General features: G+C 44.0%; 2 protein-coding genes across 2 annotated transcripts; both read right to left on the bottom strand.

Moving 5' to 3' along the window:
- Nucleotides 1–45: 45 nt before the first annotated feature.
- Nucleotides 46–7,093, bottom strand: CHCHD2 (coiled-coil-helix-coiled-coil-helix domain containing 2). Its single transcript, XM_005886949.3, has 4 exons — nt 6,934–7,093; nt 2,621–2,870; nt 1,559–1,709; nt 46–355 (listed from the first exon to the last, which is right to left on the bottom strand). The coding sequence occupies exons 1-4, from the start codon at nt 6,981–6,983 to the stop codon at nt 345–347; spliced, it is 462 nt and encodes a 153-aa protein (XP_005887011.1). The 5' UTR covers nt 6,984–7,093; the 3' UTR covers nt 46–344.
- Nucleotides 7,094–12,160: 5,067 nt separating this feature from the next.
- On the bottom strand, nt 12,161–13,084 carry NUPR2 (nuclear protein 2, transcriptional regulator). The gene is made up of 2 exons (XM_070362386.1): nt 12,740–13,084; nt 12,161–12,398 (listed from the first exon to the last, which is right to left on the bottom strand). The coding sequence occupies exon 1, from the start codon at nt 13,040–13,042 to the stop codon at nt 12,746–12,748; it is 297 nt and encodes a 98-aa protein (XP_070218487.1). The 5' UTR covers nt 13,043–13,084; the 3' UTR covers nt 12,161–12,398; nt 12,740–12,745.
- Nucleotides 13,085–16,551: the final 3,467 nt, after the last annotated feature.

Genomic DNA, 16,551 nt, shown 5'->3' with positions numbered 1-16,551 from the left:
TCAGCATGTGTGATTTATAACCTTCTACTTAAGAAAAAAAGTGACTAGAAAGAAAAGCATTTTATTCTAATCAAGTCACAAACAATAACATCAGAAAAGCACGCTTAAGAGGCCACAACCGCCTCTTCTGCCCAATCCCAAACTCAATACCATCTCAGTGAACTTCTATATAGTGACAATGCCCTCTTCCACCGCAATCGTGAAGCACAAAAGCTATTAATGATTAAGGAGAGTTTTAACGGGTGGTCTCACACTTCACATCTTCACTACTAATTATACTTTAAATGCTAAATCAACATGGTCACGAGAGGTGATTTTTCATGTCTTCAACTGGAACTTCTTGATTAAGCTAATCCTGCAAATAGAAAAGGTTTGTTAGAACAGCACTAGCTACATATTCTCAACAAAGCAGAAGTCCTCCAAAATGATGAAAGGAGGGATGAAATACAAGGTTATTAGTTCCTTTCATAAGAAACCGTTTAAGGCATCTTGAAGTGAAGTGAAAGTCGCTCAGTCATGTCCGACTCTTTGTGACCCCATGGACTATACAGTCCACGGAATTCTCCAGGCTAGAATACTGGAGTGGGTAGTCATTCCCTTCTCCAGGGGATCTTCCCAACCCAGGGATCAAACCCAAGTCTCCCGAATTGCAGACGGATTCTTTACCAGCTGAGCCAACAGGGAAGTCCAAGAATACTGGAGTGGGTAGCCCATTCCTTCTCCAGGGGATCTTCCCGACCCAGAAATAGAACCAGGGTCTCCTGCATTGCAGGAGGATTCTTTATCAGCTGAGCTATCAGGGAAGCCCTAGGCATCTTGCCACAACCAAACTTCAACTCTATACTTGTCACAAGTGAAAAAAGAGAGGGTGTATGTCCTTCTCTGCACAGAGTACTGAAGCAGAAGTATAGTCACTTTGGTATTAGATGGAGCTTCACCATAGACTTCTGATAAAACTTGGCCATTAAATCTCTTAATTCCACAGTTCAACCACCTGAAAAAATTAACTTCTGCCATATTTCCTGCCATAAATGAAGGAAGGAAAATGAAAACAAGCATTTTTAATAGATGGTGAATTCCTAGGTTGACAGGAGGAAATTACAAAAAAAGGGGGGGGGGGGAGGAGGAGGAGAATAAGTTGACTGCCAACATTCCAAAGAGCATAAAGCTCAAAGTCCCACAGAGGGATCTAATAAACTTGTCTCTCCCAAACGGGGTGTGTAGACTGACAATGCTCCATCAAATCTTGTGCACATTTCTGGACTCTGGTGAAATTAGCACTAAGGCTATGCAATAGCCACAGTAAGATCCTGGCACACTAATCTCTATCTGCTTAAGGAAGAATTAGACTAAGAACACAACTGGCAAAAGGTAAGATAATGACTAGAGATCTCTGGACCAGCTCCTTGTTAAGATTATTTTTAGAGTAAACAAAATCTCCTCCAATTTGTCAGTTGGATTTATCAAACACAGACTCCGTAAGTTTTACAGGGTCCAGAAGTACCATTCAGTGAATTAAACAGATGCAAGTTTGGTCATGGACTGAGAGGTCACCTACCATTGGCCAATCTGCACTGTTTCAGCACCTCGCTGAAACCCTCGCAAAGTTTAAGGTCACCCTGGCTCTGGGCACACTCCAAAAACTGTTTCACCTCATAGAAGCAGGGGCCATTCTGCTGCAGTTGTGCCGGCTGGGTTCCCTGAGGCTCCTGCAAACACGCAACATTTAGGACTATTAAAAAAGGAAATCAGACTTATGCCCCAGCAAAGAGAAACAGCCACTCTTTGAGGTTAACTGGGGGAACAGAACTAGAACCAGAGGCAAATTAAGTTCCTATTTCATAACATGAAACACGAAGAAATTTAAAGGCAGAAAGAAATGAGCTGTAACTAAAATTCCAGTCGTAATCAGAAAGACTCATGAATCAAGATGTAATTCAAAGTGGTTATTTGGGCATCTAAAGATCAATGGTTCAGTCATGTTTCATGAAGGAAAAAAATGGGATTACTACAGAAAAATAGAGGAACGAGAGCTTTTAGTACACCAGAAATACAACGAAGTATATGCCCACTCTCCCTAGAGGAGAAAATTCACATGTCAGAAAGAAGGGCAGTGGCAAATATTAGGAAAGATATCAGACAGCATTAGAGTCACAAAACAGATTTCTAAACACTTAACTAAGTTTGAGCCTGGATGAGTTAAGAGTGACCAGGAAAAAATACATATATTTATATTCATTCATTAATTTATGCCAGGCCACCTGGCTTGTGGGATCTTAGTTATCCAACCAGGGACTCAACCAGAGCCCATGGCTGTGAAACAGCTAAGTCTTAACCACTGGACCACCAGGGAACTCCCCAAAACATTTAAAATAAGGGGAAAGGGGCTGCTTGACAGTGCGTCAGGATGAACTGCTACAATTCTACACCTTGGGAAGAAATACCATGTGTACAGGATTCCCTGATGCTGGCCTAAGGAACGTACTAACTCAACTGCCAAATGTGGCTCTTGATAAACCATTTTCCCCATGTGGAGATAGTGCCAACACATAAGAACCTACAAACAACTAGATTCTCTCATAAAACACACCACCAAAGGGAATGCTGCCCCAAGTCTTACCTGGTAAGTGATGTCAGGCCTTGAGGGTTCAGCACTGCTTCCTCCACTGAAGCCCCCAGTGATGGCGTGACCCAGAGTGTGGCCGACGGCAGAACCCACAGCCACACCAGCAGCAGTGGTTGCCATCTGGGCCATCAGACCTGGCTGCCGGGGAGCAGCAGCAGGGGAGCCGACGGCAGACGGTGGCGCCATTGCTGGTGGCTGAGCTGTGGGTGCTGGCCTGGGCGCTGCTCTCATCTGAGGCGCGCGGCTGTGAAAGAAAGGACAAAAAGTAGTTTAAGTTCCCATTCCCAGCCAGGTTTGGAAACTGTCAACTTACACAAACAACCCTGTATATTAAAATAAACCTCAGGGTGCCGGGAGCCGGTGAGGCATTCCACTCGTGACAAAGGTCATGAGGAAGGAGGCTCGGGATACGCAAAGGCGGGATCGAGCCTCAGGAGTCCACCTGGATATTCTCGAGCATTTTCCCCCCAAAAAAACCAGAGTCTGCCTACTTTATTGCTTTGTGCTCTCACCTCTAACTTCACTGGGGGCTGTCCCCTACCACCATCTCACTCTCTCTGTCAAAGAGTTAACTTACAGCTCCAATTAATAAAGTTCCTGGGCAATTAGGAGTGTTTAAATCCAAACCCCTCAGATGGCTCTCTAACTCACCTGACAAGTTTACCCGGACTCCTACAGCTATGCATACGATTGTTTACAGTCTCCCAGCCTCGAGAGGCACAGGAAGCTTAAGATATTCAAATAGCTTAGAGCCTCTCAGAGAGTTAGAAACTGTCAGAATAAAACTAATAAAACTAATAAAAGATTTCATTGATGAGCCAATGCTTGTTGCCAAGTTTTCACATCCCCTGAATTGTATCCTTGAATGTGTATTAATTAATATAGTTGGTATGTAGAAAAAATAAGTAGTGGCCTTGGTGTTAGTAACTTTAGACCCTTAAGGTAATAAATTCTTTCCTTTGTTGTAAACCCATTACACATCCGCCCTATAGGAATGCAATTTTATCTTTGGAAGATGGCGCCAAACCTTAAAATAATTACTCTTAGAGAAAATAAGTCTTTGTTGATAAGTCCTTGTCAAGAGTCATAAAATGTTAATAGGCCTTCTGGCCAGAAGATAATGTAAATCACCTAAACCATTTGTATACGATAAATGTGCAGGAAAGAAACCGCTGACTTTGCATCCCCTATTATCCTCTATGTGTAACTTAGGGTATAAAAGCCCCTGTTAAAAATAAAGCTACGGGCCTTGCTCACCAATGCTTGGTCTCCCTATGTCATTCTTTCCTTTAACTTCCGGCTGAAGTCTCCACCTGGAGCGTGGATATCCTCTGCGACCACTTATTTGCCTGGGCTTCTAAGACCACTCGAGAAGGTGTCTAAGGTGGGGCACCTTCCGCTATTCGAGAGGGCGCCTGCGGCCTCCGTGGTCAGAGCTAACCTGGTGTCACGGGTTATATTGATTTTCCGCGTAAACCAAGCTACTCAGCCTCTTTTCTCCACTGAATTTTCCTACTGAGCTATCCTCATTCTATTACTCTTTATATCTCTAATTACCATTTGAATAGGTCGCCGATGCCGTCTCCCCTTGAATACCCTGGATCAGCCGGGGCTGGTCCCCGGCATCAGGGTTTTAAATTATCAAACACAAATATGATATACATACAAGAAAACTTCACAGCACATAATTCCCTAAGCTATTTACATCATTTCCTCTCTTGAACCTTTTGTTAAGGTTGTAATCACTGGATATAAACTTCTCTTCCCTGCTTTTTTGCAACCATCTCCATGTATTCACAAAGTCTATAGTATCTTTAAGAACACAGTTCTCCCAAAATTTCATAAAATTCGATATAACTGTTCATGAGACAAAACTCTCTGCCTTTATGGAGCTGACATTCTATTGAGGGATCAAGTGAATGTTAAGGGAAAAATACTACGAGAGGGAGGGCATGTTCTGGGATGTTGCAATTTTAGGACTGTCAAGGGAGGTAACAACTGAGTAAAACGGACAGTCGTCTAGAGAAATAAACTAGTCCAATTCCTTCATTTCAGATTAGAAAACTGAAACCCAGCAAGTGGAACTGACTTGCCTCGACTGTTGTACCTACACTAGTATCAGTGATTTCCCATCTGCAGGACATCTGGATATCTTTAAAATTTCACTAAAATGTCCAGTGGCAACCCACTCCAGTATTCGTGCCTGGAGAATCCCACGGACAGAGCAGCCTGGCAGGCAACAGTCCACGGGGTCGCAAGAATGGGACACAACTTAGGGACTAAACCACTACCCAATATGTCCAGTACTGCTCTAAAAAGCTTTCACATAGATTATACTCTCTGTCCATTTTTTAGATTGTTTCCTTGGGTGCTCTTCCTTTAGTTAAGGCTAGGTCAAAAGTTTGACTTCTAATCAGGTGGTATCCAGTATCTGGTCTAATTTCACCAAACAAATGTGGTTTCCCCTCCTTTGGATAGCAGCATCTTTCCATTACTGAACTCCTTCTCTACACTCCTAACACAGTTTGAACACAATTCACCTTAGTCTAGAGAAGCAATGTGGTACTGTGCTAAACGTTCTGAAGCTGTCACCAGAAAACTCTGAGACCTGGCTTCTCTATACATACAGAAGGACAGCAGTGAGCGGTCCTGAAGAGAGATCTTAGCTCCCTGTCCAGGGATTGAACGTGTCCAGGGTAATCAGGAATGAATTTTCATCCAGGATGAAAATCAGGAATCCTAACCACTAGACCACCAGGAGAAGACTCTTGAGAGTCCCTTGGACTGCAAGGAGATCCAACCAGTCCATCCTAAAGGAAATCAGTCCTGAATATTCAGTGGAAGAACTGATGCTGAAGCTGAAACTCCAATACTTTGGCCACGTGATGGCCAAATGAGAACCAACTTATTTGAAAAGACCCTGATGCTGGGAAAGATTGAAGGTGGGAGGAGAAGGGGACAACAGAGGATGAGATGGTTGGATGGCATCAGGGACTCAATGGACATGAGTTTGAGAAAACTCCGGGAGTTGATGATGGACAGGGAGGCCTGGAGTGCTGCAGTCCATGGGATCACAAAGACTTGGACACGACTGAGCGACTGAATTGAACTGAGACCACCAGGGACTGGAGGCTAGATGCAGTTCCTGGCTCTTCCCCTGTTTGAAAGCAAAAATGTTTCCAGGAAGCAAAAACTATAAAAACAGGTAAAAAGTTTAACTTAAAAGTCAGAAACTAGGCAGAAATACACACCCAGAGAGGAGTGCCAGCATCCTGAATGACACGCTCAGTAAAGAGGTGATTTAAATCACTTATACAGGACAGTCCTTCAGGGTCTTTGTTTACATTTGGCCAATTACCTTGTCCCTTTTCACACAGTGACTATTCCTAGAACCCTCCCCAAGATGCACGTGCAACTTTTTGCTAAGATGGTTCCCATCGTGGAGGCCTGTGGTATATTCCACACTTATCATGGGGTGGCGCACCCTCCCTTTCTGACCCCCACGGAGCCTTCCTGCCCATGTGCAGAGAAGGACGTTTTCCTTGACCTCAGGAGTGGACACCTTATCTCTTCACTTCAGCAGAGCTCAGCTTCTGCCACTAGCTTTGTCCTTAGTATCAGGGCGAGAACAAAGCTTCAGTTTTACTCCGCTTGACAAATACCAGCTGCCTGGCCCAGGGGCCCATCTATTTCCTACCTCTACATGACCTTGGACAAGTCCCTTATTCTGCTTCTCCAGTTTCCTTGTTCCTGTAACAGGAAAACACCTACCTTCGGAGGCTATCAGGAGGTGCAACTGACAGTATATTTTACAAGTATCTTATGAACCGGAAAACGTCATGCACACGTGAGACCTTAGCCACTGTATACTGGGCTGAGCCCTTGGAACGCTCACTGCTTATGGAAGGTGCTCAAAGGTTATTTACTTGAACTGAGGTACGATCATTTTCCTGTTTATACCATCTGTTTTCTACTTTTTTTTTTGGTTGTTGTTATTGTTGCTGTTTTTGACGTTTCAGCCAGATTACACTTACAAATATCCACTTTCTAGAACTGGCATGTTTTAACACAAAATGGACTCTAAAATATGTTAAGAAATAACTCATGGACATTCGAAATTAGGAAGTTTGCACTAACGGGAAAGCTACCCAAAGCCCCATAACCAGTTTGCGGCGACCGGAGAAAGGCCCACGCCGCCCCAGGCTTCAGACGCCCCCGCCCGTAGACGCCCCGCCGTCCCAAGGCAAAGCACAGCGTCCCTCTGTGACACAGCACGGGCAGGACCCCAAACCCCGACGTAGTCTCACCTGGCAGGAGGAGCCACGCGGGAAGTGCGGCTTCGGCTTCCACGAGGCATCTTGACTGCACTGCTAAGCGACGTCAACAGGCGGGAGACTCTGAGACCCTGGCGGATTCTGCGAAGCGCGAGAGCGGAAGTTGAGAGGCCGGGCTGGTCTTAGCGCGCGGCCAATCAGCGCACAGGGTTTCCGCTCTCCGACTTCTCCGCGGGTTTGAAGGTCACAGGAAGAGCAGGACGTCACGGCTGCGCCTCGTCGCATGCAGTTGACGTCAGACGCTCGGGGCCAGGACTGTTTAGAAAATCGGAGGTGGCCGTGGGTGTGGAAATTCTGTCCGAGCCTTAGCGCGACTCACAACCGTTTCCTAGGGCACAAGGACCGTCGCTTCTACCTTCAAACGTTTGCTTATTAATGTGGTAGGTCAGCTTCAACCTTGAGAGAGTGAGTCAGACCTCTGGCGAGAGTGAGTCAGACCTCTGGCGTGGTTGTTCCTGGACCTTGGGTCAGTTACTTAACCTTTCTCACCATTAAGTTACTTATTTGAGTATTTCTTGAAGCACAGTGTGGGCACATAATAAGACTGAAATGAAGAAAATGGACAATTTTAGGGATCTACAGAGCCGAGTTGGTTCTACTTGTGTTTTGTCTGTTCATCCAGTAAACAAAAGTTAAATTCAGACAGTAATAATGCCTTACTTTTATGTATTTCACACATTTCCGAACCCCTTCATGTGTATTATAGAACTTGTGCCCGTAAGTGGAATGATATTCGTTCACTGATAATGAAATAAGGTGTTCTGAATGATTTCCCAAGTGCTATCTAGGTTTAGAGCAGGAAACAAAACTACCTTCAAGGAGTTTAAATTCATAGAGGCGAGACACAAACACCTACATTAATTAGATGGTGATGATAGGAAGCAAAAGCAGGATAAGCGAGGTGTAGAGAGTTAGGGGTCCGAGAGGGCAGGAGGTTTTTTTTGAAGGGGCAGTATTTGAACGGAGTCCTTAAGGAAGTGGGGAGGCAAGCCACCCCAAGGGTAAGAGCTTTCCTTACAGTGAGAACAGCAATTGCAAAGGCCCCAAGGATCTGTGCTTCAGTGATACTTGGTGGAAAGTTCTTTTAACCATGTATTTTAGGGCCTCTGCAGTAGGGGACAAGTAAACTAATGGCATTTCATGGGGGGCTTCGTGGAAGTCCTTGGAGATGGGATGGGTTTTATGGAGGAGAGAAAGCAGAGGTAGAACCTCCATTTCTGCTTGGATGTCAGTCAGAAATTTCCCCCTTTCACCAGAGGTGACAGAGTTAAAGCAGCCTTTTCAACAACAGCAGAATGTTTGTGGAACTGAGGGGTAAATAATGCAAAAAAATTTGTGAAAAAGTTTTATTTTCACAGAATTTCTTAAAGAAATGAAAACTGTAAATGGTAAGCCCTTGTATTTGCCTTTGGATAATTCATAACAAGAGATGGGAGAAAGGAACCTTATTTATATACTTACTTTTAATTGAAGGATAATTGCTTTAGGAACCTTATTTATAAAGGACATTCTGGGACCGGAAGAGCTTAGACTGAGGAGAGCTTTGGACAGACAGGCATGCAGACCAGAACAGAGACAACTTTAATTTTACCTCGCTAAGTCATTCATTCCTAAATTGAGGACAGAAAATTAGATGTTTGTACAAGGTTATTTTGAAAGTAAGAGATTTAAAATAGTCTAAATCTCTGTCAGTAAAATACAGGTTAAAAAAATAATGGCACACTCACAATATCAGTGCAGTTCAATTGCTCAGTCATGTCCAACTCTGTGGCCCCCATGGACTGCAGGCCTTGCCTCCCTGTCCATCACCAGCTCCCGGAGTTTACTCAAACTGTCCATTGAGTCGGTGATGCCATCCTACCATCTCATCCTCTGTCGTCCCCTTCTCCTCCTGCCTTATGTCTTTCCCAGGATCAGGGTTTTTTTAAATGAGTCAGCTCTTCACATCAGGTGGCCAAAATATTGGAGTTTCAGCTTCAGCATCAGTCCTTCCAATGAACATTCAGGACTGATCTCCTTTAGGATGGACTGCTTGGATCTCCTTGCAGTCCAAGGGACTCTCAAGAGTCTTCTCCAAACCACAGTTCAAAAGCCTCAATTCGGCACTCAGCTTTCCTTATAGTCCCAACTCTCACATCCGTACGTGACTGCTGGAAAAACAAAGCTATATATAAAGCTACAAAAAAAAAAAGTTTTTCTGTATATTGATATGAAATGATTTCCAAGCTAAACTGTCAAGAGAAAAAAAGCAAACGGCAGAATTGAGTGCAAGGTGCTATTATTTGTGTGAAACGGAGAGAAAAGACCATATTGTGTGTGTATAACATAGCTGACAACACTGGTTGCCTTAAGGCAGTGGCACAAATTCAGTTAAAAAGTAATCAAAATTTGAACAAAGAACTCTTGCAGATGTTGTTACAGACATTTGGCTGAATGGACTCTTGATGATTGCAATTAAAAATTGCAGAGGGAGACAAAGGGTAAGGGAAGAAAATCCTGAAGGCTAAGATAAATATCAGAAACTTTAAAACTGTGCAGACTTTGTTCCATAAATTCCATATCTAGGAATTTTCAAAAGTCGTGAATGTGAAAGAAATTAGCCATAAGGATGTTGATTTAACAAAATGTATAAAATAGGGAAAACCTGAAATACCTTAAGTGTCTTGCAATGTATTTAGAATTAGTTAAATAAGTTCTAGTACCTAAATATGATGAAATGTTTGGCATCCATTTAAAATGTTATAGAATATCTGATATGAGAATTGTCTTCACAAAATATTAAGTGAAAGCAGATTATAAAATAGTATATACAGTATGTATTTTGAGAAAGTTCATATATATTTTAAAAACTGGAATTACATATAGCCAAGTAGTGATGTTATCCATTGGATACTGCTTTCTCTGCTTCCTTTCATTTTTTTTTTTTTTGGCCTGTCTCTATTTTCCAATTTGTCTACAGTGAACACACAATGAATAAACCTACCCTGGTGGTTTAAAGCGTGTCCTCAAATTCCTTGACACTCCCTTCAAAAGGTGAAGCCAAATTAAATTCTTCTCCAACCTCATGAGAGACCCTGAGCTAGAACTACGCAACCAAGCCACTCCCAAATTCTTGACACACAGAAGCTAAGATAGTAATTTGTTACACAGCAATACGTAACCAATACACATAATCTCTATCTACAGTGACTGTATTTGAATTTTAAAAGCTCTACTATCTAAAATGGGCAAAATCTAGTTAGAACACTTTACGGGTTGCTTTAACATAGCTGATGTCTATCTGGGTATGCTGTACTTTACAGCAGAAATTGTGAGGAACTGAGATGTTTAAGACATTAAGGTCCATACACTGTGTACTCAGTTGCTCAGTTGTGTCCCACTCTCTGCGACCCCATGGTCTGTGGCCTGCCAGGCTCCTCTGTCCATGGGGTTTCCCAGGCAAGAATACTGGAGTGGGTTACCATTTCCTGCTCCAGGGGATCTACCTGACTCAGGAATCGAACCCGTGTCTCCTGCATTGGCAGGTGGATTCTTTACCGCTGCTCCACCTGGGAAGTCCATACACTGTAAATGTAGTTTTGTGTTTGGATAACTAAGACATATGTATATGATTATAGTGCCTGGCACATACCAGACAAGAATGAATGAATGAATTTAACTGATGATCTAAAAGTACAAAATACTATAAAACAAGTTGTTGTGTTGTCTATATGAAGTTCTAAAGGATTTTAAGGGGATGGATATTCAGTGTGAATGATGGCTTCAGGAAGAAAGTGGCACTTTTAAGTATAGCTGACACTAGTTTTAGAAAAATTAAAATTGATTAAGGGCACCCTGAGTAGGATAGCACAGATTTAAATGAAGAGGAAGAATTGAATATGGTGAGTTTAGAGGACAGAAGACCTGTGTCAAGAACCAGTGTGTTTTCGGAAGTTGTGAGAAACAGATTTAAGAAAATCCAATAGATGATTTCCAGCACAATATAAGGCATCTAAGCTTTTTAACCTACAAGGTTACAGCAGTCATTGAGGGTTTTTATATGATTAAAGTGATCTTCAGGAAGATTGGTCTAGCCATGTCTGAGATGCAGTAGAGGGAGACTAAGGGTAAGGAAAAAAAATCCTGAAGGCTAAATAAGACAGTGGTGATGGGAACGTTATTAGTAACTATTATATATCAGGCAGAGAGCTTTATATGCATTATTTCATTTATGCTTCACAAGAACTCTTGAAATAAGTACTGTATCATTCCTAACTTATAGGTAAGGATACAGATGTATAGAGTTTAAACAACTTGCCCAAGTCCATACAGGCATTTTACTCCAAAACCAGGAGGACTCCTACCACACTGCCTGAACGTTGGAGACATTTTTAAAGAATTAATGAAATCAGTGAAAGAACTTAAGGCTTCCTGACAAGAGAGGAAAAAGAGGGATCATGTTCTGTAAACTTAAAAATAATCACCATTTATTGAGCACCGATTATGTGCCAAGCCCTTAAGTGTGTTAGATGTTTTATATACTTTATCAATTATCACTTTGGCAGGGCAACCCAGTATGATTCCCATTTTACAAATGTGAAACGTGAAGCTTGGCAGAAGTTGAAAGTAGTTATCACTCAAAGTCTGCTGAATGCCAGGTCAATGAACAACCATTGCTAGGATTAAAATTCAGGTTGCTCATTCCAGAACACCACCCTTCTTTCCTCACCACTGGGTGCAGAGGCCTGACAGAATGCAGACTGAAGAGACAGGAAAGGGACCCTGCCATACTCTGCATAATCTTTAAACATGGAATTTGTGGGTGGTTCTGAGCCACAAAAGGATGTCTACAGTTGATGAAAATGGTGGTGGTGGGAAGAGTGAATGTTTTTGAGTATCTGTTAATGTCTTCTAACTTGTACGGCCTCTGGAAAGTTACTTGAATTCTATGCCTCAGAATCCCCTGTAAAATGGAGATAGCATTCACTTCAAACGATTGTTGTGGGCCAGTGGTGCAGAGAACCTAGCATACACCATTTGAATTTAAAATACTTCTATTCTGACAAATATTAAGGGCACACAGTCCTAGGTGACATTTGAGTTAAAGTCTTATACAAATTCCTATCTCTGTTCTGCCCGTATTCATCTCTGTCACTTCTTTACACTTAACTCAAATATTTGTGGGCTTGAAACAAATTACCACAACAAGTTAACCAAAAAAACACCAGAAGACTTAAAATGCCATTCTTGCTGCTCTCTTTTAATGAAAAACCCTAAACCCTAAGCAGGCATACCCACTTGGATGTTACTTAACAATCAGTAAGGAAAAGTTACTGAAGCAGTAAACTTAAGCGATGTTGTAAAGTTCTGCTGACCAACATGGACTGTTCCCCTTAGGACCACAATTACAGCTGGAGTCAGAGAAAATACTTATATCAGGTCCTTCGGGTATGGGTATCCTGTAGAAAATCAGACAAAAAACAAAATTCAATTATTCTCTTTAGTCCGTGCATAAACACTGCAATTAAATCCCTTCCTTGTATTTTTAGGAAGATGTTTTCTGCGTTTCCTAGCCCCGTCTACCCAACTACAAATTTCCAAAATATAATTTTACACTATTCCAACCGCAGCCGGGAGAGAAGCTGGGAGTGTAGGGGGCCCACCCGGCTAATGACTTGGCTACAGGGTAGCCTCAGAAGGGGGCGACTGTGCCGGGTCGAGTCGCAGGGATCGGATCGGAGCGCCGCCCGGGCGATCGCACGGCTCCCCGGGGCCCGGGCCACTGGCTGCCTGCACGCACCGGCGCTCAGGTGAGACGGGTGCGCGGCCGGGGCTGCAGCTGGCGCTGGCGACGCTTGCGCTGGCTGTTCAGGAGCTTCTGCGCGATCTTGCGCTCGTGGCCGCCGGGCACCAGCCAGTTGGTGCGCAGTTCTCGCTCGCGCCGCGTCCGGCCCTTGATGCGACCGGCCCCGCAGGCTGGGAAGTCGCGCAAGTAGTAGTAATCCGGACAGTCATAGAACTCCTCCTCGGAGCCCACCGGGGGCCACACGTCGGGTGGCGGTGGCAGCGCTCGAGGCTGGACAGTGGGAGCGGCCGGGTCCATCGCGCCGGGTCGCCCGCTCGGGCGGGTGCGCGCGTTTCTGGAGGGCCACGCCCCGCGCTTCGATTGGCGTCGCCGGAGAGGGGGTGGAGCCTAGGGATGACGTCACAGAGCTGGGATGCTCCCTGGCGTGAGGCCTCTGCGCTGCACGCAGTCCGGGTAACCATGACCTTTTTCTCCATCCAGTTTTGTGCACCCCCAGTGGGAGAGGGGCGGAGGAGGCAATGGCACCCCACTCCAGTACTCTTGCCTGGAAAATTCCATGGACGGAGGAGCCTGGAAGGATGCAGTCCATGGGATCGCTGAGGGTCGGACACGACTGAGCGACTTCACTTTCACTTCTCACTTTCATGCATTGGAGAAGGAAATGGCAACCCACTCCAGTGTTCTTGCCTAGAGAATCCCAGGGATGGCGGAGCCTGGTGGGCTGCCGTCTATGGGGTCGCACAGAGTCGGACATGACTGAAGTGACGTAGCGGCAGTAGCAGTGGGAGAGGGGCATTTGGCAAATCCGATCGAAGACCCGTTTATGTCGGTCAAAAGTGGGAAATTAGCCAATTATCAATAGTGAGGGGCTGTGCATTCGTCGGGGTGATCAACAGTGAGCATTTTGTCAGGTTATTTGATGACATGAGTTAAGTGCTCAGTAATGATGATGGTTTGATCGCTAAACCATGGACTGTAGCCTGCCAGGCTTCTCTGTCCATGGGATTTTCCAGGCAAGAATACTGGAGTGGGTTGCAGTTTCCTTCAGGGGATCTTCCCAACCCAGGAATCGAACTCGGGTCTCCTGAATTGCAGGCAGATTCTTTACCAACTGAGGTACAAGGGAAGCTTTGCGCAGTAATAATGCAAAATGAAAGATAGGGTTCTGAAATAATATCTCTGGTATCCCAGAAATGTATTTTTTGAAATTGATTCATTCGTTTTTCTGCACCGGGTCTTAGTTGCAGCACACGGCTCTTCTTTTACCTTCGTTGCGGGCATGTGGAATCTGTAGCTGGCATGTGGGATCTAATCCCGACTGGGGATGAATCGTTCCCTTGAATTGAGAGCGCCAAGTCTTAGCGACTGAACCAGCAGGGAAGTCCCCCAGTAATGTATTTTTAAAACACATCTAGATGAAAAGGAAATGCATCAGAATGCTAAAAGTATTCCTGCTGCTAGGGGCATACATTAGTTCTTTTTTCTTTCCATAGTCCATGTGTTTGATAAGGAGTAGGAAATAAGTATTAAGCGAGCAATTAAGAAGGGAAAGTTACCTTGCCTTGTGGAAGGCCAGGAACCGCGCGGCAATTTCGGATTATCCGAGGGTGCCCAAGTACTGTGGTCAGGGGACGCTGGTGTGATAGCTTGATGCTCTGGCAGTTAGGGGGTGAGGGCCGAGAGTCGGGGAGCAGCCGCGCGCGCCCCTCGTCCCACCCGCCAGCCCGGGCTGCGTCCAGCTCCGCGGGCATGGGGGAAAGGATGCTCGCGGAGAGCAGCTGAGGCGAGAGGAATCAGGCCGGGTGTTCTGCGCTGAGAAAAGGCCAGGCTTACATCCTCGCCGAGGGCTGATGCACCGCGGAGCAGGAGTCATTAACATCCAGCGGCACCCGAGGCTCTGCGGCGACTCCCAGGTCTAATTGCCTAATTACTGTCTCCCTAAACGCTGCTCTCAGGGTATTATTGCCAAGAATGCCTTTGTTTGCGTTTGGTTTAACTAGTGCAGATAATTCTCTTCCCACAAATATTGCAGCCATCTCCCCCGGGGACTTTTCTTTTTAATAGATGGAAAATAATTCTCTACTAAAAAAAAAAAAAAAAGCCTCAGATATTTGATCTTGCTGAGTTTCTGTCAGTGACCAAGTTGCCAATTTGAGTTTTTTCCCCCTGCTCTCTAAAGTCGTGTCCCTGGTGGGGCGTGGCCTACATACCGAGCTCTGAGGGCAATTTTGGCAGTTCCTTAAATGAGCAAGTCCCAGGAGAGTGTTTTTAATAACACACCCAGGGGATTTTCTCTTCCACCCTCGTGTCTTACACCTGCTACTGGGAAAGAGAGAACCTGTTTATTCCCATCCACTCTCCCACACATTATCTCTTAAAAAAAAAATCTCTTTAGAATTTTTAATGAAAATATTCAGACATTCTCAAAAGTGAAAATAGAACAAAGAACTCTCATAGCCCCTCACAGGGGAGCTTTTGCACAGTTATCAAGATCCTGTCTGGTTTGCTTTATCCCTTTCTGTTTTGCTCTGCTACAGATCTTAAGTTTTATTCCTGTGTATCTCAATGGTTGTGGTTTAGTCACTAAGTGGTGTCAGACTCTTGCAACCACATGGACTGTAGCCTACCAGGCTCCTCTCTCCATGGGATTTCCCAGGCAAGAATACTGAAGTGGGCTACCATTTCCTTCTCTAGGGAATCTTCTCCACCCAGGGATCCAACCCATGTCTCCTGCTTGGCAGGTGGATTCTTTACCATTGAGCCACCTAGGAAGCATGCATCTCAATATACAGCTCTAAAAAACTCAGCCTATTTCTTAAATAATTTCAATCTCTAAATTACAATAGGAAACATACAACTTGGAATACATTTAAAAAATCTACAGATAAAGTTTGCTTGTTATGGTGTTTAAGTCACTTCTTATATAGGGCGGGCCCCTGCCCTTTTCCTTTTGCCCTGACATGACTTGTTGCAAAAACTGGGTCAGCTGTCCTGTAAATGCCCCACTTTGTGGATTTATCTGCTTCCTTGTCATGTCATGTAACTTGTTCCTCTCTCCCATATCTTGTCAATTGAAGTTGATTCTAGAGGTGGGTTTATGCACAGATTCACTTTCCTAGGAGGTGATGTGTTTTGGCATCACACCAGGAGACCCACAATAGCTCATTGCCCCAGTTTTAGTGATTAGTGGGCTCAGGTGGTGACAGCCTATCCCTACAACTGTATAGTTCAGGATTAATAGTTTCAATCGAATAGTTTCAACCATGGTTCATTTTTTTGTTTGCTGTTGTGTTCATTTGTTATTATTTCATTAGGTGCTGTGAGATGGTAATTTTTTAATTCAATGATTTCTTCTACACTTAGTAGCTAGAATTTTTTCCCTCATGAATATACCTTAATATATTATTTAGGTAATATAATATATTTTTTTAATATTTAATATAATATTTTTTCTTCCAGTTTTATTGATATATAGTTGGTGTAGAGCACTGTATAAGGTTTACAGCATAATCATTTGACTTACAAAATGGCAACCCGGTCCAGTATTCTTGCCTGGAGAATCCCATGGACAGAGGAACCTGCTGGGCTACAGTCCATGGGGTTGCAAAGAGTCGACACCACTGAGTGACTAACACTTTCACACTATCATGAAATGAGGACCCCAAGTAAGTTTAGTAAACATCTGTATCATCTCACAGAGACACAAAATTAAAGACATAGAAAAGCATTTTTTGTCCTTGTGGTGGGAACTCTTAGGATTTGTTCTCTTTTGTATATAATACACAACAGTGTTAATCATATTAATC

This window comes from Bos mutus, chromosome 25, assembly GCF_027580195.1.
Source record: "Bos mutus isolate GX-2022 chromosome 25, NWIPB_WYAK_1.1, whole genome shotgun sequence".
Taxonomy (NCBI): Eukaryota; Metazoa; Chordata; class Mammalia; order Artiodactyla; family Bovidae; genus Bos; species Bos mutus.
Note: the sequence above shows the minus strand (reverse complement) of the source record. Positions and strands in the feature narration are given on the sequence as shown.